The sequence below is a fragment of the Alligator mississippiensis genome, chromosome 12 (genome assembly GCF_030867095.1).
Source record: "Alligator mississippiensis isolate rAllMis1 chromosome 12, rAllMis1, whole genome shotgun sequence".
NCBI lineage: Eukaryota > Metazoa > Chordata > Crocodylia > Alligatoridae > Alligator > Alligator mississippiensis.
Window position 1 is genome coordinate 67,657,694 of NC_081835.1, and position 24,700 is coordinate 67,682,393.

The 24,700-nt window shown below is 46.5% G+C and overlaps 1 protein-coding gene across 6 annotated transcripts in view; it reads left to right on the forward strand.

Annotated features, from left to right (window-relative positions):
- The window catches only part of RALGPS1 (Ral GEF with PH domain and SH3 binding motif 1), a 217,256-nt gene that overhangs the window by 179,562 nt on the left and 12,994 nt on the right, over nt 1-24,700 (forward strand). For all 6 annotated transcript variants that reach the window (XR_009455975.1, XR_009455976.1, XM_059715770.1 and 3 more), the window contains 4 exons: nt 475-542; nt 20,818-20,944; nt 21,924-22,075; nt 24,261-24,312. Coding sequence is in view for 4 of the 6 variants with exons in the window: in XM_059715770.1 (XP_059571753.1) it covers nt 475-542; nt 20,818-20,944; nt 21,924-22,075; nt 24,261-24,312 (399 nt within the window). In the remaining 2 variants the exon portion in view is untranslated. The remainder of the gene's footprint in view (nt 1-474; nt 543-20,817; nt 20,945-21,923; nt 22,076-24,260; nt 24,313-24,700) is intronic.

Below are 24,700 nucleotides of genomic sequence, written 5' to 3' on the forward strand. Positions count from 1 at the left end.
GGTCTTTCTTTCTTATAAACATTACTATTAGTTTCTCTCTTGGATTTAAAGATCAGTGATTTACTTTAGGAACCTGGCAGTTGTTCTGTCATGCATCTAAATAAATAACTATTCAGACCAGATTAGAATTTCTGCTTTTCACTGACAGCTCATTTGCCGGTTACGTTTCATACCATTATCGCCTAGTTTTCAGAAAGTAACACAGGCTCTGGAAGCCTGGCAAGGGTGGTCTCCATTTGTATTTAGATATGGAGAAAGAAGACAAGATTGCTTATTGCATTCACTTTGTACTCATTGCTAGCGTTTATTTGTTCAAGCATATACTCTGGATAGTCATAGTCCTTGTAAGATTATAAAATTGAGTCTAACATGGAAAAATACATTTTTAAACAAACAAACAAACAAAAATGTGTGTTTGCCCCTCTGCCTTCAGTGAGCCCCTTCACCACTGATGTGTCTAAAACTCTTTTCCAGATTGTCCTTAAGAATTGAACCAGGAAACAGTTCTCCTCGACTGGTCTCCTCCAAGGAAGATCTTGCAGGTACAAAAAGTGATTGTGAATGCTTGCTTGTGAGCGCTGTATCTGCTGTTACGCAAATCTTTTCCTGTAGTTCGTGAAACTGGAGTTTCTGGGTTTTCGGGGTGTGGGGGGGGAGAATGTAATTTATTTCCAATGGGAAATCTTCTTTTTATTGTCATTAGAGAAGTATGCTAAAAGATCTGTTAGAAAATCGGTGCCTCACTCTGCAATCTTTCAACTTTGAGCTTCCCCTGGTATCGGTGATACAGAAAATATAACAGGAACACAGGTATTGCAAGGGGCTGTGCCAGTCATCAAGTCCAGTCTCCTGTTGCTTGGGGGAACCATGTCACATAATCCCATTCATACATAAATACATCAGACTCCATCCTTAAACCAGTTGAGTTTTGCTCTGCCTGCTGCATTTGGGAGGTTGTTCCACAACCTCCCTGCTCTGACCTTTAGGGACCTTGTTTTGATTTCCAGCCCAAATTTACCCGTGGCTGTTTAAACCTTTTTTGAGCCAGCATTTTTCTTTCACTTAAATAGCTCTTCTCTCTGACTGGTGCTTACCCCCTAGTATACTAAACACAAACCCTTCTGTCCTGTCAGCCTTCATTTGACTAAGTTAACTGCCTAAATTTCCAGTCTTGTTTCCTGAGACAGAGGTAGAATTATGACTGATATCATTTTCTAAAGTGAGCACCTGATCTCTCAGTATGCTTCTAATATTATGTAGAAGTGACCACGGGGTAAAATAGGCAATCGATGGACAGTACGTTGCTCATCGTGTAGTCAGCTGAGGAATTCACTTTCCGAGTTGGACAGAGTCAAATATTTTAGCAATGTTACAGAAACAGCTGGATAACTTTATATAACTCCTTTTGTAAGTGGCAAATTAAGATCTGGGGATTCAGATATCATGTTTGCAAACTGATTCCCTGCAGGGGTCAAGAAGGGAATTTTCCTTTCGGATTTGCAGTAGAATGGCAAATGCTCTTAACTTTATAAAAGTAAGTGAAAGTAGCTTGATTTCAGAAGTAAGTCTTCACTTGCAGAGACTGTAGATGAACCTTGTATTCAGTGTTCGAAAGGATGAGTTTATCTATCTGTAATTTCCCTGAATTTGGAAATGGAGGATTTTTTAGGTCAGTAGTTGGCAAACTCCACATTTTTAATAGCCACTGTGCAAGCCAGCGGGGTATTTTTCTCTGTCCTTACTTATGAGTGAAAGTATAGAGAAATTCCAGCACAATGTGTCTCTAGAGCTAATCCCAGGCTGGCCAGGGTGCCAGCACTGCCAGCCAAGTCTGTCTCCCCACTGGCCTTGTTACCGCATTGGAACCTGCCAGGAACCATCATCCCTGGTGGCATTGCTCAGTGCTTCTTTGTCAGACCTGTTTCTGTCAGGTGGCCCACTAACGAAGAGGCATTCTCTGGCAGAGGAGCCATTGAGCAAGACTGCTAAGTTGCAAGCAGACAACCGGTTCCTGAGGAATAGCTAGTGGATGGAGAAGGTGGATGGAGTTGCTGTTTTTTACAGAGTTGTGCCTTTTCATTAGTGCCTATCAAATAAATAGAAAGCAGAACTGCATCACTTCTGCTGGGTCTGATTAAGTGCAGTAAGTGAGCAAGAGGTAAGTTCTTCCTGCACAGTTGCGTGTAAAGGGACAATGCAGCTGAAGCAAGGAAATCCCATCATGGCTGGGTGGGACAGGATTGCGTAGCGACTTCCTGGGATCAGCTAGCATGTGCAGGGGCTCATAATGTAACAGAGATCATGACTGGAGCCCGTTGCCCTCAAGCGTCAACAGTGTCTGCCAAGACTAGTACTGCGTCCTGTCGCAACTCAGTCACCACCGTTCTTTCCTCCCAGCGCGTCCTGGGTAGATGGGCGTTTTATGGGGTCCCTCCGTTGTCATGCAAATCAAGTGTCGCAAGCACAATTTCATCCTCGCTGTTTGGAAGCAGACTGAAGAGGGAGACCACACCGTTCACGGTGCTTTGAAGGAATTTGGTTTCAGTGACTTGGGACAGCACAGATCTTTCATTACAGCTGGTCTTAGTGCCTTTTTACCAGGTTTAAGGTTAAATAACAACCTTCATTAAGCCACCGTATTTCAGTTGGATCTGTGCACCGTACAGTCTTTATAAGTGTTTTGTGGGAACCTGGGTACAAGACACTGCTTTCCTTGACGTAACTGAGCAAACACTACAGATATTATGCAGTATGAATTAAAGTCATAGAAATGGAGCCTTGTTTTACCAAAACTAGGAAACATGTTTGATTAAAGAAACACTGTTGAGGTTGGTTGGCGCAAAATGTGACCTACCTTTTTATAGGGTATATGTTTCCAGAAACCATGTCATTCTGCCTGTGATGGGGGTTTGGGAGTTGGGAATGGTGGTTTGGAAAACAAGTTCTTCAAAACAAGCCTGCCTGCATTGCAAATGTAGCCATCCAATAACAAGGCAGTGTTTGCAGCCCAGGCCTGGTGGACAATAGCAGCTGAGTGTGTAACAGGCTCCCGGAACAGTCTCACGCTGGTGTGCGCATGCAGTGCGAGCAGGTGAGAAGTGTCTGGACGCAGGTTTCTGTTCTGAGCTTCTAAAGGGCTTTTCTAGTCAGTGAGGGCAAGTGTTTGTATAAACTGAAATTCATCTTCATAGCTTGGCTGCATCCTTTCAAATACAAGGAACATTTTATCAGATGCAATGTTTCTCAGTGTTCCCTGGCCGCCTTCGCAGTATAACGCTGGAGTTGCATGTGCTCCCAAGTAAATGCTTGCCTGGTGTTTCAAAGACAGATATTATCTGGGTGAGCAAGCTCATTTTTACTGGGGTAGCACCACGAGATGTATTGTCCCCCTAAAATACAAACACAGAATGCATTTCCGCATTTGGACCCCCAGCGTTAGGCCCAGCTAAGCTGCGTTGTTGATTTTCAGTTGTGCTGAACCTCCAAGGCTCCCAGCAGAAACTGGGGTGAGTGGCAGTTTTAAAAATGAGGCCGACTTCTGCTTCCAATGTACGATGCCCAAGCGAACCACTGGAAAAATTCCTGCCACTTCGGCAATGGTACTCTCATCTCGACCCGCATTTCTGAGCAGTAATAAAATGGGTCTGGCATGGAACCAGCGAAAGGTCAGTGCGCGTCAGAGCTGCGTGTACAAAGATTACGTATGGCAAAGATGGGAGGCCCTTCACAGAAAGAGTGTCAATCTGCAGGGAATTCTTAAACACTGCCAAAATAGTTACAGGACAGGAGGGATTTGTTTTTGTGGAAAATTTAAGGAAAGGAAGTGGGGTAGGTCCCATCGCTTGGAACATTTACAGCTAAACTGGACAAAAAGCTGTGTAAACATACTATAAAAAATCCCTTTGTTGGCCTTTGCCCTAGATGACCTAAAAGGTGACTGTATTTTGACATTTGAGAGTGAAGCTGGAATATGCATGATTCATTATGAACTCTAGAAGAGTTGCTTTAATAGATCTCATCTTACTGAGATGTGCAGCAAATGGGATGTCTTGTCAGAAACCTTTAGAAGAATTGAACAGCTTTTGGCCAGGGGGTATCCTCTGGCATCAGTTTGAACATTTGGACCCAAGATTTGATAGATAATGAACAAGGAGTAAAATGAGTATTGTCTGTGTTTGCTCCCTCCTTGATGTTTATGCATAAGCTCCCATTCCTGCTTCGTAGAGCTCGAGCACACGCACCAGTGAGCAAGAGGCCTTGTCGTTTCCAGTTGACTTGAAGAATTTGGGTGCCTTATGTTGGCACCACATTGCTACAAGCTATGAGAAAAGGAATGAAGCATTTGCAACATTGTCTAATTAGGCTGCTCACTTTGGAAAATGAGGAGAAATATAAATATTTCTCTGTAGCAGACTAAACAGATCAGCGCATACAGATCATATTTACTGCTATAGGAGCTATTATCGCAAAGCCTGTTCTGTTTTAAACTGTTATCATGATTTGCCAACTTTGTGTCTCACTGTGCCGAGGCAAAGCGGGGATGGGAAGAAGCAGGGAAAAACCCAGACCCAGTCTATTAAGTCATTTTATTTTACATTCGAAATGACATTTCTTATGACCAAAATCTTGACTGCTGAGACAGAAATCAAACAGAAGTGGGAAAAAATATAGAGATGTGGTTTAGATCAAGATTAGTGTCCTTAGAGCATTGTATATCATCCCTGCTTGGAGCTCAGTAAAACGCTGTTAATGATGTCCATGAAATGCTTGTGCTGTCATATAAACAGCAGCAAAATAATATTTCCCACGTCATTGTCAAGCATGTTCGGACTGATGAGCTGGTGAACTGGTGTCCACGAGGTTCCAGTTTGCTGCCTTTGCCCTGTTCGAATCTTGTGCGCGTGGCTTGGATAACTAGGAGCATTTGGTCAGGCTTTTGTGGTTGTAAGTAGTCAAAATCATTCAGTTTTCTCTAAGTTTCCGTTTCTTACATTCAGTGCCTAAAATGCAAGATGGGACTTTGGCTGCAAGACAGAGCTCATTACTTGACTTGATGAAAGCTGATTTTAATTTTCCAGCAGAAGGTATTTCAGTTCAGGGACTCAGTCCTAACCCTGGAGATGTTCCAGATGTGGGGAGAAGGAATAAAACCTGCACACAGGGTTTTGGAGGGAAACAGTTCAGCAGGAAACCCCACAGCCCTACCACTTGTACAGTATTGTTGGATGTGATCTGAGGAAACAGTTCATACTAAAACAATGCACCTTTTTAAAAGTAGATGAAAGGGCAAAAGCAGCTGTTAAAATAATGTCTAAGTTTTGCATGGACATGCAAAGACTGGTTTTGTGTTTATAAAGAAGTGGTTTACTTCGTTAAAATGTACAACTGAGCCCTTTTGTCCTGTGTGATTTCATTTCGTACATTTAACGTGGGTGGGTGTTTTTATTGTGTTGAGGTTTTTTTCTTTCTGGCTTCTGCTTCGACATTGCTCACATGCAAAGGCCTCCACGAGGGCTCTGGGTCGGCGTGCCGTTATGGTGACTTGGGAAACGCATCCTCCTTTCATGCTGTCATTTGAGCCCGGCTGCAGACTCGGTAAAACAAGAGACGCGGCCCTTATAAGTGCCGTGCAAACCCAGCGTGGGTGCCCTCCCGTTTTATTTCATGCAGGCTGCTAGAGCTGGAATGCCAGGGAGAGAAATCATTCCTTAAAGAAATGTCCAAACCTAGACATGCTGAACCATGCTGAGTCTAGCAGATAGCATGTGCGATCCTGCTGTGAGCTTAGCAATGGCACGTGGGTTTGGATTGTCCCTGTACGTGCCGCAGGCTAGCACCATTTCAAGCAGGACCCAGCATGATGATGGGGCTCCAGGTCTGGGGAGCCTTCCTACTGCTGCATTCAGCTGCTAGTATTTCCTTCAGTAATTGGTACTGCAAGGTCCCCTCCAGCCTCGCAGTCTACGAATGAATCTGTGAACAAGGACTTCTGAGGCACTCGCAACCTGCTGTGTTTCTTGCTCAGCTGGACAGTTCTGATGTGTTGCTGGACAGACAGTATTTTGTAACGTCCACGTCAAATTTTCAGCGACCTGCATTTTTGTGATTATAAAGTGCTGTAAAAGTGACGTCAGCTTGCTTTACTGAAGACTAAATGAATGTAATAATTTGGGCGAGTAGGCAAATGGAGACGGACAAAGCATATGTAAGGGCATACACTCCTGGCACAACCTGTTTCCACACCGTGTCATTGGGAGGTAGCACGACAAGGTGAACCAGGCTGGAGATGGGGAAAGTGCAAACCCGGCTCTCCCGTGAAGGCCTGGGACTCTGTTGGCCCACAACAAGCTCAGCAGAGCTGTGGCTAGAAGGGACCGAGGTGTGGAAAGACATTTAGGAGGTTGTTCGGGGAGGGAGTAGCAGCTGCTGCAAGGAAAGTCTAACACCAGTGGCTTCCCACACGCAGTCCACATTCATGAGTGAACTGCCGGCGTACTGCATGGGGAGTAGTCGCCTTCAGAATTACAGGTCCTCGCTCCTTCTGCTAAAGGAGGCTCTGTACGGATCGTGTGTTGCGTTACTGGTGCCTTTGCTCCCTTTTCCGGCCTCCCGCTGCTAGATGCTAAGGTGATCGACCCTAACCGTCTTTCTCGTGGGGGGCAAAGATGCCGTCACACAGACCAGTTCAGTTTCACGGAGGAAACCTGGAGAAAGCGGGTCACCTGCATGCAGTAGCCAGCCACTGCTCTGAAGAATCTCTATTCTAGTTTGATTTCCTTCCTGTGCCCCGAAGAGCCGCAGCAGCGTCAGATATTCCCCTCTAATGAACTGTTTTACCCGTTTTAAAAGCTGTGGTATTTTCTTTAAGTTTACTCATGTGAGCAGTTGTGTAGATGAACGAGAACTCTTATTTCAAAATACTAACGAAAGACACGGCTGAGTTGCGCTCTTTTTTTCCCTGTGCACAGGTTCAAAATAAGACACATTAATGTCACTCGCTGGAATGTTAATCCTGTTTGATTAAAGACGGCCCGGCCCCATCCCTAACTGTGTTGCCAGTCCTGCATCCTAAGGGATTCTGGCCTGAATAATAATAGTTTTCAGTGGTCTCCAGCAATTGTATGTCAAGTCAGATTCTCCTTCTTTTGAATCCCAGTGCACCATGAATGAAAGCTTTACAGCCAGGACTTTTTAATGATGAGAGCCAGTCCACATGTAGTTGAAGGCACCATGTTCCTTCAACTGACCATAATGTGGTTTCAAGGCCTTTAACTTCTTGCAGCAGATACTAGATGTTTCGTGAATGAGCCGCTTCAGTGCTAAACTCTGAGTGTGTTTATGAACCACCAATTTGCCCAACTTGCCAAAGTCTCGCGTTGTCATAATGATTGATTAAAAACTCTAAAAAATACCCAGGGATAGTGCTTTTCCATGTCCTTGATCGTAGATCCCTGGTTTGAACATGGTAGCAAGGTGCTGTCGCTCCACTTCCTGCACACTCTTTCTTTCTCATTTTTCCCTGCCCCTAAAAGAAAACTAGGGGTCATTTCAAGGAGGAGTGTGTTTTTGCTCTTAGTGGAATATCATCCCGTTGTGTGAGGCTCATTAAAAACAGATCCCTTCTCCAGGATTCCTGTGTGCATAATATTGGAGAAAACCAGCTGTCCACTTTCCATAGATACAGCCAACCAGCCTTCCAGTAATTGGGAACACAAGGGGCAGATGTTTGGTTGAAGTGAGCTCTTACAACAGGGCAGTTTTTGCATTGTTGGCAGTGATGGTCCTGTTTCATTACTAAATGTATTTATACTTGTTAATAGTGGTTTCACAGGGAAGCGGCATGCCTGCCGAATGCTATAAGGAGGCTTGTCTGCTGCGAGTAGCTTCAGAACCTGGTGTCTTCCCAGCAGTTCAATTATGTGCGTTTCAGGAAGTCCTATGATTCATACAACGTCGTTGGGATCATCTTAAGTCCATTAGTTCTGCCTGAAAATCGGGAAGGCATGGTTTATAAAAGAGAGAGAGCTGGATAGTTTAGAAAATGCTGGCCTTTCACCTTCTCCAGTATGGCGAGTGCCCTAGCTCTGAACATCTGTGCTGGCTAAGAGATGCCCAGCATCAAAGGTGCAGCCAGCTGGCAGACTGCTTGGGAAGATGCAGTCTTCTTCCCCAGGTCCAAACGAGGTATTCGGGTTGACGTGTAGCAGGCACATTGCAGCTCCTAGTATCTGAGACCCCTGGAACGAGCTCCCAAGTGCAGCATCATACATCTGCTCTCAGGGCTAGCAGGCAGGGGCTGGGCATGGCCGGCCCGCGCGTGCACCTGGGCAGTACCAGGCTGGCCTGGCACAGGAGACTCGCGCAGAGAGGCGGCGGAGGTCTGCCACAGGGCTGCTCCGCAGTGGTGCGTGCTTTTAGGCAGGGAGACCTGCCCTGTCTCGGCTCCGGGCAGATGCAGAGCTGGCGCTGCTCGGGGCGTGGGGGGTGGCAGCACTCGGCACAGCACAGCCCAGCCCAGCCCAGGGAGTGGGCACAGACCTGTGCGGGAGCTCGCTGGGCTCCTGCTTTGCTGCGTGCACCTTGGGCTGTGCAGACAGCCTGCGCCCTGAGCCCCGGGCACGGGAGCTGTGCTGCCCGGTGACGCAGTCTGCAGGGCACTCCCAGCCCTCAGACTCAAAGGAAAGCAGCATTTTCCATGTAAACACTTTGCCTGACATTTAGTTTTGCATTTGTTTTAGTGGTTGTCTCGGTAACTAATAAATAGTTTGGGCTGAGCATTAGCAGCCAATGACCGTGTAGGAAGGAGGATTGTCTGATCCCCCTGCAGGGCCTGTGGCTGCCTCCCAAGCCCGCTGTCTGCTCTCCTCGTGCTGCCTTTAAGGTGGCACTGGTTCAGCTTCTGTGATGACCTCTCACCACCTCCCTTTTCGTTCCCAAATGTTACGACCAGGCCAGGAGCCTTCGTCCTTGGTTGGAACGGGATTTCATAAACCTCCTGCACAGCTCTCTGTTCCCTGCAGATCTTTAACACCCATTTGCCTGGTTTTGAATGTGATCAATAAATACATGGGCCTTAGGGTGCTTTTATCAGTCCGTGCGTCTGATACTGAGAACTTGCTTGTTTTTGACATCTCTCTCAATGGGGCCCAAGCTTCCCCAAGCAGAGTTGCCAAATGGATTCGGCAGAGGCAGGCATAGCCAAAGCCGTGTCAGGGCCCCGCTGATTTTTAACCATTTTGTTGCGTGGAATTGGCTCCTCCGCATAAGCCAGTCTCATTTTCACTTGCTAGTTCATCCAACATGCAGCGTGGGAACTTGATGAATTTGTCAAGGCAAGGGGGCAAAAGATCTGATTCCCATCCCATGCTTGTTTGAGTCATAGTGACCACCTGGAAGAATTGTTTTTAGGAAGTTTATGCAAGTTTGGCTAATGCATGTCTTTGAACTCCAGATTAACAGCTTCCTGCCATCTCTGCTCTCGTCGGCAACTGGTAAGGGGAGCATGGGGGACACATCTCCCCCCCAAGATTAGCAGCTGCTGGCACTGCCTCTGGCTTCTGCCGCCAACGGTGGCTTTGGTGGGTGGTCACCGCTCACCACCCCGCCACCAACGCTGCTGCCCACAAACTGCCCCCCCCCCCCCCCCCCGGTCTCAGGGGGCACCAGTCACCCATATCTGCTCCCCTAGTGACTGCAGATACGGAGATACCCTTTCTTTACATTAAAGTAGCTAGCTTGGGGGCTGGTAGCAAACTCTGCGCAGCAGCACAATGCCCGGCGCGAGCACTGGAAACAAGATCCCCGTGTTTAGAAGAGCGGCCAGGACAAAGATGGATTAATTGTTGGAATCTTTGGAGCTGAAATCGAAGGGTGGAAACATCACACCTGTGAGTCGAGGGGAACATTTCCCAGGGTGTCTCTGCAGCACATGCGGGTGCACGTGATCGGTCCGTGGTCCAGCTCACAGGCGGCAGCAGCAAGACAGGCCTCAGTGGGAACTCTGCAAGGCTGAGCATATGCTCCTCCAGCCGGTCAGTGCCACCATGTCCTTGTGCAAACTGTCGGGACCCAGGGCAGCCGGCCAGCAGCTCTCCCTGACTCCCACCCGGGCAGGTAAGGGTCCAGGGCCTTAGAAGGCCGTCAGGCGGGTACTTGTGATGCTTGGAGTAGAATTAATTAGGCAGACGCTGATCGGTTGCAAAGCAAGATTATTTACTCACGCCGTCAAGGTGGTGAATAGCGGAGGTCAGAGATACTTGGTTAGTTACAGCTTAAGGTTCGTAGGTCATGGGTCGGTCTGCATAAGAGTTCGTCAGTCGGGCAGATAAATGGAGAAAAAATCGGGCCGGCAGGTCATTGATTTACGTCTGATAAGGTCGAGACGGGGGAGATTGATAAGCGATCAATTTGTCAGTTATTCTCACGCATACGTTCAGAGGTTTTTCAGGTGTGTGTGCGGAGGTCTCCCGTTCTTCACGGAAGTGAAGACAGGTTTTATTTGTGTACTAGCCAATTGCTTTTCGCCACGTCATAAATGTAATTAGAATCGCCAATTATCTAGCGGTCTTTGCTAGGGTGTTCTCAGAGGGACACTCCCCTGTCATTCCGACCAATTACAATGATTTACGTACAGCACAGAAGGCTAAGTTCTAGTTCATGTTGGTGTCGCAGTTATAAATCTCTTTTTGACATGCGCAGCAAAAAAGCGGTTACTATCATTATTGTTAACCCTTAGTTAACCTAGTGCAGAAAAAAACTGTTTTGAATGGTTTGACTTGTTTGTGACATGGACACTACTTAATTTGGTTGTGACACAAACGATCCTCCTCTTGCAGGCCGGTAGGTTGAATGCTGTCTGGAAGACACCCCAGAGGTCCGTTTCCTATTTTGTTTGACGTTTCTCATGTAAGCGCCAGCGGGTTCAGCAAGGCCATTTCAGCAGGGAAGCCAGGCCTGATTTCCTTGTCACGCTGGGAGACGTGTTCTCCATGGTGTGAACAGGGCTGCCCCGCCTGTGTTGTATTTGTCATGAGATCAGTAAGGGACAGTGCAGGACTGTGACATTTACTTTAATACATGGAAAAAAACCCGTTTTTCCTGGAATCTTGGGGGGAGGGGGCACGGGGGTTAATTACTTTACATTTCCTTTGGAGGGACTGCTTTTCATCTTACTTAAGTGCATTAGAAAAGATTGGCCCAGTTTTAATGTCAGCAGTAAACAAAAATCTACAGTTCTTAGAGATTATTCTTTAAATTTCTGAGTTTAACTAGTATGAGTATAAATAATGCAAAGAGCCTATGGAAGGAGGACCATGCTGGAAATTATTGTGCCTCCATTCCAGAAGTTCTTGGCAAAGACCGTTTTTTGTAACTTAGTGCAAAATAGTCTTAGTACAAATTGATGCGATACGTGCAAGAGGTAGAAGGACGGTGGAGAAATTCCTAAATAGACTGTCTTATAATTTAATAAACATATGTGGAGGGAAATATATTCTGGAGTCATGAACATAAAAGAGATTCTAAATTATGGAATCTGGAAGTTGTCCTAAATGCCACATATTTGAAAGGAATTGAAGGCTAAAGTGAAGCAAAAGAACAGCATGTACCTCAAGTTTTTTCTTTTATAGGTTTTCTCTTTTTCCTTCTTCTTTTTTTTTTTTTTTTTGCTTGGATAAGATAAATCAATTTTCTTTTGAGAGCAAAAACATGAAGGCCATTGACTTTGGGGAAGGAAATGCTTTCTCTACACTAATCATAACTTATCTTCTTTGGGAAAGAATAAGAACATTACCAGACTTTCTTGAAGTGGCCTTCTGATTATTTCAGAAAGCTAACCCATGCATTTTGCTTGAAAATCTACCCAAGGCTATAGATAAGCAGAAGGATCACTTAGAAACAAAAAAGGGCCAACCAAACAGAACTAACTGTAGCAGGTAAAATCCGTCTGGAAATCAGGGAGGCTAAAACCAACTGTTCCGGGAACCAAAAAAACCCAGTAACAAGACAGCCTTTGACTAGATTAGAAGCAGGAAGCATGTGATAAAATTGGATCCGCTAGCCTGCCTGTGAGAAAAGGGATCAGACCAGAAAGAGCAGAACTGCTCTTTCTGGGAAACTCAACTATTTGCATTGTGATGCTGGAAAGAGAGAGTTCAAGCCTATTCTGCTTCAGATGAAAACAAATTAAAAAGGTGAGGAACCACTGAAGTTTAGGATGTCAAAAGGGGAAGTATTATAGCAAACTGATATATTAGTTGCATCATGGCCTGCATCATGTAGTGTTTGCCACACTGTTAAGTTGAAGTAAGAGACTCGGCTCAGATCCTGTGTATGGCAGTTGCTATCCCTAGAGGAAAAACAAATAGTAAGGAAAATTTCCAAATGATTCATGGCATTTGTTTTGTTCCTACTGTTCTTTTGCCGGATTTCCATTGATTGGAATAAGAGAGATCTCATGGGGAAAAGAACAATAATTCCTTTTTTGTTCCCTGTATAATGAGGACATCACATAACTTTAAGAAAAATATCACCGCCATCTGACTCAGATGTCAACAGAAGTCGTCTTCGCCCATCCTCTGTCACGGCTCCCTGACATGCTGCCTCTAGGATGAAGCAGGCAGTTCAGAAGAGCCTAACAAAACATGCCTCTTTAATCGACAGTTGATTGTGAATATTTGTTTTCATCTTGGATCGGTCTGTTCAAAGACTAGGCATAACTTACTGGCCCTTTGGTTGTCATATGCTTTAGCAGGATTTAACAAATCCTGGAATAAGAAATACTTTGGGGAGGGATGGCAGGCTTCTTTCATTTTGTTTTTAATAACTTACCCTTGGCAACTTACCTTTTGTGCCATCTTTGACATTTTTCCATTTTAATAGATTTATTACTTGTAGCCTGCTTTGCAGCTGTTCCTTGATCCATATTGGAGAGTTTTGCCTGTAGTCCATTGGCTTTTGCTGTAGTTGCAACGGCCAAATTTTGCCTAGACCTGTGTGGCTTTGAATGCCAACACTAAGTTTTAGCAAACAGAGTTGGTACGTATCAATTTTACTTCTTAAACACATGCTGAAAATGACAGTTGAGAGTTTCCTTCTTTTCTTAAAAACTTCATCACTGTTCCTCTTATTTCGGCGTAGGGCTTATAGCTCACCTTTCGGTCTTGCTAGATGTATATTTTTTCTGGATTATTTGTGAATTTTAGGGAGGAAAAATAATGGACTACAGCTCCTTGTTTATGCTAGAGACCTTCAGTATTCGTACGTTCTAATAAAGGGTTGCAAAAGTAACATTCGTTTATAACATTTGAAAGATTATTCATGGAAAAATTATGCAAAGGAAAAACCAATGTGATCCTTTGGGATACTGAAGATACGTGTAAACTTTTCCAAATGTTCTTGCCACAGTCCTTTAAACAGCACTTATTGCATTTTACTGAGTTTGTCTCAAGCTCCCCAATGTAAACAGCTTTTTTAATAATGTTTTAATATTTTTATATTTTATTTTCTTGTACATGTCAGCATAGTCTTGACAATGATGCTGAGAACTAATGAAAACCAAACTTGCCTTCCTCCTTGCCAGGTAACTGGAAAATCCTGCTAAAAGTGCTTTGTCCCCGTGAAAGGCGTAATGATGGAATAGCAATCATGGTAACAGTATGCACTAGGATGGGAGCCAAGGAGAACAAAGAGGAAACTTTTCAGTAGCAGATGACTTCATGTAAGGGGAACAAGGGGGAAAAATCACTTGGTCTCAACCAAAATTTAAGGGCAGGAATTTTGTGAGAAGCAGTGTTACACACCGCCCTGGCAGATAGGAGCATGCAGCAAGCTGCTGTTGTGGGGCGCAGCATCCTAGCGCCGTGTCCTCTTCCCGTTTCCCTGGGTCAGAGTCGGCGGCTGCACGGGGCCCCCCGGGCCAGCGCTGACTTCCCAGAGCTCCCTGCAGCCTAAGCACATCCGTTGTCAGAGCTCCTGCCTTGTCTGTCTGTCCTCCAGGGTAATGAGGTGCGTAGATCCAGACAAAAAAAGTGAAACTCTGTACAGCGTATGCATTTCCCTGCCTCAGTTTCCTTACCTCGCTGAGACATTATCTATGCGCAGGTCAGAGTCCTCTCAGGTATCCCAGGTAATTGTGTTCCAAATTGCTCTTGCATGTGCAAACACCTACACGTGGTCCTGCCCCGTTGTGATCGTCCTGACCTTCTTTCAACAGAAGTGCTCTATTATTTTTCATAGTCAAAAAACAAGTGAAAGATAAGAGCGGCATATTCTGAGGTGCCTCGAGTCTAGCAAGGGCTATTGCGAGTCTGAACAGGTTGAGAAGCGCCGTTCTCTTGGGGCCAGTCAGCCCCTGAGCTGCCATCCTGTCCCAGCTAAAATATAACAGTAATGTTACCTTTCCTTCTCAACAGGTACAGATACAGATACACTCCTATCAGATGGAGCAGACTCCTAACTTCTGATTTCTAACATGCTTATCTAGTTTCTTGGCAGTTTTTCTTTCTTAAGGTATCATTCTAGGTTGTATTTAGCTTTAGTTTAGAGTTGATGCATTTTATTCTTTGATTTGTGTTTTGGATATGTCCTAGACTTCTGCATGTTTCCAGTTCTGTTAAAAAGTTTACATTCAACAAGTCATATTGCTACTGGATATTCTTTGCTATTTTTAGCGGTACTAGCGGCCATGCAACATAGGCAAGTTTCTGGCTTTTGCTCTTCCTTGTAGAGGCACAAATAAATGTGCAAATTTTAATCCATTATCCATTTCTAAAATCTAGGCTCGGCATTCTCAAAAGCTTCCGTTAGTTTTGGTGCCTCTGGTTTCGGACAGAAGCAGAGGAAGCGCACCCTGACGAGTTTGGTTATTGTTTACACGCACCTTCATTACAGGTGTCATCTCTTACCAGGCAGGGAATCTGGCCCTGCGTGTTACTTTCAGTGCCTGCTTCCAGATAATCATCTTCGTATTACTTCTGTCAGTAACTGTATTTGAATAGAGTAGTGTTAGCAGAGGGCTTCCCTGAAAACATTCCCTCTAAATAAAAGCCAACACGAAACAGGGAGAGTTAATGTAACTTTTCCTGGCTTCATCGCTTCAGTTACATTTAATATATACATTGTGAATTACTGAAGAAATTCAAAACAGGTTTGTTATGGGCTATGTTTGAAAGTCTATCTTCTTGTATTTTCCTCTATACAGATGAAATACGAGGAGACAAGTCAATGTGCATTTGATTTTCAAGTGTTGCCTTTCTAGCCACTGTATAAAGGATCAGCAACGTGGCAGTGTGAACATGTGTACTTAGTGGGTTGATACCATGAGCTTTATTAGCTACAGTCAACACAAAAAAAGTAATATTTTCTAGTTTTGTTTTGTTTCTAAGCCTACTGAAACCACCTCTACTCAAAAAGGTTCTAAATTATCAATATAAATCCTACGGTCAGGAGAAGAGAAGGGATGCCTCTCCCATGTGGTTCCTGGACAGAGATAGGCACAACTTTCTTTTATGCTTGATTTGGTCTAGTGGTGGTAAAAGGTGCTGGAGACAAAACCCCGCTTGTTCGCAGAACATTTAGACAATAAACAGACATTGCATTTGTCCCTAGAGAAAGCTGTGTCCCCAGAGCATACAGATGTACACATCCCCTGCCCACTTCAAGACCCTCTGAAGTATGCCAGATGGGATGTGTTAGTACTTTTTCCCAGGACATCCTGTTTACGTCTGTACAGTTATTACGGGTCATTCCAGGAGCAAGTCTGCTCGACTGTGCGCTCCCGCTGGCAAAAGAGCAGCAGCAATGCGGCTTTGAAGGGCACTGCCTAAAATGACTGTGTCGCTCCTATTTTGATCAGGGTCAAACCCCAGGACAGTTGGTCCTAAGTCAGATGAGATGTCTGTCCATACCTTTACAGCTCACTCAACTGCCCAGACTTCCCCACCCCTCCCTGTCCTATTTCTAGGGTAAGTTGTTTCCTGTGCATTCGAGACCCCCTCTACCGATGGTGCCCTTAGATATGGACATTTGGGGGGGAACAGGCATTAGACCATCATCTCGTTGCACAAGACCAATTAAACATCAACGCTGGTCACTCGCTATGAACCAGGTGGCCAAATTAAAACTGCTGCCTTAAAGTGAAGAGCTACATACCCATTTCCTAATCCCCATCACCTGCCCTCATCCTCAGCTGTCATACGATTTCCAGAGATCTTAGGAAACTTGCTATAAATGTTGAAGTTCAGCTGAATGGCTGTACTGTGGCTACAACTAAATCTGTTCATGCTCAGAAAATAAAACGTACCTAGCTCCTCAGGTTGAAAGGGAAATGTATCAGATCTGTTTTTGTTAAACTCCTACGGCAATAAACTACTGTGTTGTCACTTTGTACTTTAAGGTATGTTGAGGGGCAGATTTGCTGGACCATTTTGGCTTTTTCCAAATGTTCGGTACGTACACCCCATTATCCTAACAATAGTGGGGTGGCCATAGATTCATAATAGAAGAGTTGCTCAGTTGGTTATAGTTACAGTAAGTAGCTCGCTCCTTGTCCGGGCCCGTGCAGGGGAGAAGCACCGTTATTTGAAAGCATCCTCCCTGCTGAGCGGTCGCACTCTCTCGTGGGATCTTAGAAGATCAAGGCGGGAAGGGAGCTCGGGGGGTCGCATCTAGTCCAGCCCCTGCTCAGATTAGGACCAGTCCCAACGATATCATCCCGGCCAAGGCTCTGTCTACCCAGGTGGAGAGTGCACCACCTTTCTCAGGAGCCTGTTCCGGTGCTGTACTACCCTCCTCGTGAGAGAGTTTTTCCTAATATCCAGCCTCAACCTCCCTCGCTGCAGCTTGAGCCCATTGCTCCTTGTCCTGCCATCTGCCCCCACTGAGAACAGCCCAGCTCCATCCTCTGTGCAGCCCCCCTGCAGGGAGGTGAAGGCTGCAGTTAAATCCCCCTCGGGCTTCTCTTCTCCAGACTGTCAGCCCAGGTCCCTCAGCCTCTCCTCACCAGTCAAGCGTCCCAGCCCCTGAGCCATTTTTGTTGCCCTCCGCTGGACTCTCCAACTTGTCCACATCCTGTCTGTAGTGGGGCCACAGCTGGACACAGTGCTCCAGATGTGGCCTCACCGGTGCTGATTAGAGGGGAAGAAACACTTTCCTTGACCTGCTGGCAGTGCTCCTACTAAGGCAGCCTAGATGCCATTAGCCGTCTTGTCAGCAAGGGCGCACTGCTGGCTCGCATTCAGCTTATTGTCCCCTGTCCCCCAGGTCCTTTTCTGTCGAGCTGCTGCTTAGCCAGGCAGTCCGCTGCCCGAGCTGGTGCGCGAGATGGCGTGCTTGCAGTGTGTCGTGGCTGGAAGCAGCAGGCAGCCTGTAATAAGCACAGAGAGAAGGTTTACCTAAAGAAGCCCTACCCCTTTTTCATTACAGAAATATTCACTTGTCTACGTGCATTGCCTTATTGCATTTGTAGGCATTGAATTCTGTTCTTCCCCACGTGCATGCGTTTCCATAAAGGCAGAGAACAATGATTATACCAGTATATCTGCACTGAAGTTCTGGTTCAGTACTCCAGTAACATTTGGGGACTTTGTACTGAGGTCCCTGATTCTAGTTTCGGCCATGTGTTATGGTTTCTTCAGCAGCACTTTGTGGTCTGTGTGCTCACGCATTTATGAGTATTTAATATAATCAGATGACAGGCATCAGATTTTCTCAGTGTGCTACCCAATTACTGGTACTAAAGAAAAGGTTGAATGAGACTGCAGGTGACACCAGAAAAACTGAAAGAAAAGCCCGTCACCAAACCTGCAGGGCAGCACAGGGACACGCCAGTAGGGATTTTGGTGCCTCACAGGCCGTGATCATGACCTGAGAGAAGCTCTGTTAAGCTTAGAAATTATGCTGAGACATTTTTTCCACCCCGCTTCAGTTTTCTGAAGTTACAAGCACATTAAAGTTGGGGCTTCTCCTCTAGGGCTTTGAGTCTCTGTGCTGGGGCCCGGCCCAGGGAATAGAGCTATTGGAGAGGTGGGAAAGTTCAGCATTTTTAGGCATGTTATTATTTGCCAATAATTTGGAAACATCTGGTGGAAAGCACTGCAAATCTGTGTGTGCATGTGTGGACAGCTCTCTTGTGGAGCCATCCACAAGAGGGTGGAGGGAAATTTTCAAATCAGAAAGTTTTAAGCAATGCAGAGCCTCCTTTGGGACAATCTTGTTGGCTTCAGCTTTGACTGCAGGAAAGTCTGACAGAGCCTTCATGTGAAAGGCCGTAGCAAAACATACGTGAGTGTTAGCAGACTACTGGCCCTTGCCTGTCGGCCAACCATCTGTTCAAAGAGGTGTGAGCATGCTGACCTGTCCAGAACACAGCCCTGCTGTTACATACTACGTACTTTATCTATTCCCATCTGTCCTCAGCTACTGTGACACAGGAGGAACACGAGACCATGGCACTTTGGGAGCAGAGCAGGCATTCTTGGTTGTCTTGGAGCCCAAATCCATCAACCTTTAGCTGAAATACTGCAGAACCTTCTACTCAGAAAGCTTGTTTCCTTCTACCTTTCTTACACGTGTGGTTGTAGGTGAAGTTCTGGACGAAGAAATGATTAAAAATGCATTTTCTGGGATTTGCTTGATCTTTAAACAGAAGACCGTGATGTGCCAGAGTGCCTCACCCAGCTGGGTGTTAAGTTCCTCCAGTTCTCAGGGACGTGGCAAACAGGTTGTAGCAGGAGCAAATGCGAAGAGAAGGGATTTGGATTGTACGGGAAAAGATAGAAAACAAAATCAGACTATAGCAGATCTCTCGTGTTCACCCACTGGACAGTGATCTAGATGGTCTGTCTGAAAGGTGTGTTCGTTTCCTCTCTGCTGTGTTCCATGTTTCTCCTTCTACGATGCTCCCTTGTCCGGAGGCACCTTCCTTTGGTCATTAAACCACAGAATCGAGCGTGGCCTGCAGCTGACATTAGCCACTGAAGGGACAGTGTCCCTGTTGCTGACGGGTTGCAGCCAATGCAGGTAGAAATACCAACAGCTGAGCTCATGGTGACGTCTTCAAGTCTAGGATATGGAGTAATATAGATATCAATAATCTTTTTCCAGGAGTGCACCAGTTTGGCATAACTTTAGGCTGCAGCCTGGAAATGGGCAGGCAGGGGTTATGAGCGTGCCTTGTGCTCACGTGCCGTCTGTGCAGTGAGTCCTCTGGTCGGAGCAGGAGGGGTGCGGTGGGACAGGCTCTGCTCCTGGGCTCCATGGCAGGGTGTGTGCCCTGCGGGGAGGGGAGCACTTCTGGGAGCAGGGAGGGCCGCATACCTGGGGTCCAGGAGCAGGGGGTGGGAGTCCTGCCCAGGCCTGCCAGCTGCCCCTGCCCACCCCAGCTCTTGGTCTTGCAGCAGCAGCAGGAGCCGTGCCATGTCCGTGCACCAGCTGCGCTGCAAGAGCAGTGCCGTGTGGCTGCAGGGGCAGACGCCGCAGGAGCGGGGCAGTTGTGGTGCCCCTCCTAAGTCAGTGCCCGGGGCTGGTGCTCCTCTCGCCCACCCCTAGGTATGCTACTGGCTGGGCTGAGGTAGAGGCAAGGCTGTTCCTGGTGCCAGCCTCTCTCCAAACCCGTCTCACAAGATGAGCAGTGTTTAAAGGATCTCCCCAGGTGGATTCTGATGGCTACTGACTATTCCCACTGTTCCCAGCCCGTGCATCGCATCTCACAGTCTTGTCCCTAAACCAGCAGCCACCCACTGAGGCACTAAGCTTTGGGTGTTGCTTTTTAGGTGTTGGTCAGCTGGGCATGGCTTTTCACATCCTTAAACCTCCATTGCTACTGACCCCTTTGGGGCAGTCCTGGCAAAGGAGCGGGGAGCAAAGGGCTGTGGATGCTAAACTCTGCTCATGCCCCCCAGGAGAGCTCTCTGGTGACCAGTGGGAAAGCTTGTCCTGTTGCTGCTCAAGCTGTGCTGGATCTGGGGACAAGCAGGGCTATCACTGGCCTTGGTCACTAGTGTTAAAGCTCAACTAGACATTTCGAGAGTGAAGTATAACTGTTTACTTTGAAACAAATAACAGGCTCAAATGCACTGATGTACCTCCAATGGCATGAGAAGAAGCTGTGTGTTCCCCGCCGCCCAGCCAGGACCGCTTGCAGACAGGCCTTGGGAGCAGGGACAAGAGCAGCTTGACAAAGTCACTATGGCTTTCACGGACCCAGATAAAATCTGGGATATGAGAGAAAATAATTTGCAGTGAGACTTCCTCAAGCCCCAAAGCTTACGGATAATTGAGAAGCAACACATCTGTCTGGCTGTAAGCTGCATGAGAAGTCCCCACTTTCCCTGAGATGCTTATGCTATGAGTCAATATGAGCAAACTGTTTACAGTCAAACAGGGCTGCGAACCAAACTCGGAACATATGTTGTTAGACATTCCTGCTTGCACCCGAGGTACAAACTGCTTTAAGGCCGTACGTTTCATGTTTTGGCGAATCCAGCTGTTGTGAAGGGGCCAAGACATTTTGTGGGAGTTTGTCACTCAAAATATGTACAGGATTGTTTGAAAAATGATTTCCACTTCCATTTTGGTTTAATTGGATGGATCCTCAGTGGGACTGGATGGTGCAGCCCCAGCAGGCAGGACTGCGATTTCGTAATGCAGCTGCCTGACAAGGTCTGCAACTCCCAGGTTTAAGCGGTGGCTGCTTTACCATCTCCTCCCTTATTGCTGAGACTCTCTGGTAGGTCTTCGAGCCTTCTCCCAAGTAAACAAGCCAGGCCTGGACTTCCTGTTCTTTGCATCAGTTCAGTGTTCATTTATCTCTCTTTTTAGGCCCATTAGAGGTGTCAGCAACCATGAGGTTCAACAGAAGACCAACTTGTCCTGATGCCTCTGTGGCAGCCAGCCTTCCAACTCCTCCTGTACCAAGACATCGGAAGAGCCACAGTCTGGGAAACAAGTGGGTGCCACCGGCCATCCGTTAGATTAGGGAGGAAAAAAATCCCCCGACCCCCCCCCCCCCCAAAAAAAAACCAAACAAAAACCAAAACCGAGATCTTGAAGGCTAGTGGATATTTTAGATGGCTTCTCTCTTATCCCCCTTTCCCATTCCTAGTGCCACAGGAGGGTTGAGGCGTTGCTTGTGTGCTCCAGGGTTTTCCCCAAAGATGTCTTGGCACTGGTTTGTCACTGGTCTGGTGCTGTGCCTTCTGCTAATGCCAGAAGAAGCTGGCAGAGCTCAGCAGTGCCATTCTTACCCTTTCCACTTCGGCTTGGGTGGATGTCTGATGTGCGTAACAGATTTTCAGCTAAGCCATCCAAGGACATTCACAGTCTGTTTGGCACCCGCTGATGTTCAGGAAAGTTGTGGCCTTTTGCACTACATTAGCTGAAGAGTATGGGTGAGAGATATTCTTTCTTCACCGTTTGCCCAGGAAATTGCAGCTTGGTGACAACATCTGCTTTTCAGTTAAGGTTCCCACGTACACCACAAGTGGGTGAATTAAGGAAGAGGAGGTCCCCAGGTCCCACTGTGCCTGCGCATTAGTTAGGTTAGCTGAGAAATGTGTAGCCATGGATTAGCTCAGGATCACTTTGTCTCCTGCCCTTACCTGCCTGTAACCACTAGATCACACAGTTTCTGGCAGTGAATGGCCTGACCAAATAAAAGCAAAGGCATGCGTTCCCATCTGCACGGATACCTTTATTGACTGTATAGGCCACCGAAATCCAAGGCTTTGTGAAGGTATTTGTAGCAGCATATGAACAAGTGGTAGGAAAATGTGAGAACTCCCATTTAACTGCCTGCTACTTAAGAGCTTATTGACATTTATGGTCGTTGTGTGGTGGGACAAAGTCTGAGTGGAAAAAGCAGGAGTGAATGGATGTTATCAGATTACATAAGAGCATTCACATTTTCTTCTCTCCCAATTTTCCAGCATGATGTGTCAGTTCAGCGTAGTGGAAAGCAAAAGCGCGACGTTCCCGACAGAGAGACCTCGCCACCTGCTGGACGACAGCGTCCTCGAGTCCCACAGCCCCGTCCGAAACCACACGCTGAACTCCGTTTTCACCAACGGCATTTCCATAGGTAAGAGCAGTGTCGCGGGCGAAGTACCTGCTCCTGCGTGTCTGTGGCTTCGGGGTGCCCCTCACACTGCAGAAGCGCAGAAGCTTTTGAGCCAAGACCGGTACTTTTGTGACAGGCCGTGCTGTAGATTGAACTGCTTCTCAGTTGCACGCTCGGCTTCTGTGCAGTGTCGGTCTATGCTCACCCCTCGCGCTGGTTTTGCTAGAACAGGATGGAGATGGCAGGAGGGTGTTCTGCCCGTGGCCAGGCCGTGTGTGTCCAACGCTCTTCATCAGCCGAAAGAGGATTAGCCCAAGAGCTGTATTTGCAAAAGGAATGCCCCTACTGCAAAGACCTGCTTAGAAAGTACAGTAAAATTAGCAAGTTTTGCTAGCTTTCATTAAAACAAATTAAGGTCAACCTAGGTCTGTCTTATAATGAAGGCACGATGGGGTAGGAACTAACATCACCTCAGCAAACTGCAGCAAAAAAGGGGAAAGAGCAGCATTGATAAGAGATGCTCTTATGGTTGAGGTAACCTGGGGTTTATTAAACTTTGCAGTTTTGAGGAAGTTACTCCCTCAAACCAGCGTGCCTTCCAAAGCCTGCCATCTGCAGTGAGCTAAAAACAGACATTGGGTTTATCCTGGGGCTGATTCTCCCAGGCTCCGACAAGTATCAAAACGGGTGTGGGACAGTCGTTTACACACTCAACTTGAAAGGCAGTTAACTGGAATTAGCTGCTGTTGTCCTGGGACAAAGTGTTAATTGGGAGATTTCACATAGACAACAGACTGTAGGATCCCAAAATAAAAAGCTTTGTCCCTGTTTCTAGCCCTAGAATCACAGACAAATGGGGCTGGAAGGACTGTCGAGAGGTCATCTAGTGCAACCCCCTGCCCAGGGAAGGGTTTTCCCTGGCTAAAACCTTGTCTAACCTTCTCTTAACACCTTCCCCCGCGGGAGAGACTGCAGTCCCCGCCACCCCGCCCCGATCTGTTCAGGGCTGAACCACCCTCAGAGCAAGAAAGTTCCATCTAACATCCACCCTAATTCATCTCATCTGCATTCATGAGTGTGGCCTGCTAGCCGAGTCCCAGCTCTGGGTTGGGAGAACAGTCAGAGGAAGCAGAAGCTGAAAAGTCCTTCTTTTTCAACTGACTTTCTCACTGTGCTGCTGCAGATGGTTTAAGCTTACTGTTGGTGGGCACAGTCCCAGATTCACCTGCCAAGCCACCTCATGACCCCATCAAACTGGAAGTCTGTATTGTTTCAGCCAGAGGCTAACTCGTCAAACTCTGCTTACCTCCACGTGCAGCTTTGCTAGCAGCAAGGAGCTCTGACTGGTGTGAAACTTCATCTGGGTCAATAGGACTCTGCAGGAGAGAGAATGGTGTCAGCAGGGTCTTGCAGTAATGAATGCATCACAAATAATCTGTAGGGTTGGCAATAGAAAGCCACTTTCTTATGTGACCTAGCCTGTCTGTATAGTAGAGAGGAGACTGAAGGACTTTCACTCAAGCAATAAGATCTTGGAACTAGAATTATTTCTAAGTTCTTGACCAAAAGATAAATGTGGGGTGGAGAGACAGATTTTCGGGAATATACTAAACATTAGCAGGTCAGCCATGGACAGGCGAGGCCTGTTTCTGTATATGTATCTCAGCCACAGGGCTCTGCCAGGGTAGGTACAAGAGAGGAGTGATTTAAGGGGGCCAGAGCTGTAAATGGGCTCTGGCTAATTTGCAGTGCCTCAAACAAGAACACATGGCTTGAGCATCCTCCCCGTTGTACGCTCTGCCAGCTGATAGAGAGAAAGCCGTGGTCTCGCCTCCTAGAGCTGCTCGTTTACGTGTCGGGGTCTTGAAACTATCGCAAGTCACTTTGCAGGCACGATCGGATGTGTCTCCTGGCAGCGTGGAGGTTCTGAAAGGAAAAGTAAAAAAGGAACATATTGAAATTTCTGATATTTAAAACACAGCAGCAGCAGCCACCTTGTTCATCAAAACTGCATTGTAAATGGAAAGGAGCTTGCAAGCTTCTTCCTGTGTCAGGTTTTATCTTCATCTTGAAAGTTTGCATTCACTCAGACATAGCTTGAATGTGCAGTTCCCACGCTGTCATGTAACAATTTTCCAAGGAATCCAGGTTCTTGGATTTTAAATTTCCTTAACCAGTTCACTTACCTGTATTCCTCCTTTTCTAGGTAGTAGTGAAAGCTCAGAATTTAGTGAGGAGCTGTCTTCAGGGCTTGAAAGGTGAGTTATAACTCATTGTCTTCACATCACGTAGAATTGCAGCTTATGTTGGTGCTAATACGCTATTTTGCAACTGCCAGAATGGGGATATTTCAGTAATGTGAAAATGTCTGAAACAGGAAATTCTGTATCAAATCATTGATCAGCTAATTTTAGAAATAGAAAGCCTTTGGAACAAATGCAACCTAAGTATCATAGTTTAGTCTGAGACCATTCAAAATTAAAGTCATGGTCAGTAAGGGGAAGTAGGTGGTAGTCATAGGAACAGAATCTGCTCTCCCTAAGTACTGCCTCATTAGTAAGGCAAAGTGAAGGGACCTCAGAAGTCCTGACAGAGGCAGCCAGCTGCATCCCTTCCCTGAGCTGACAAAGCTGCATCTTGAAACCC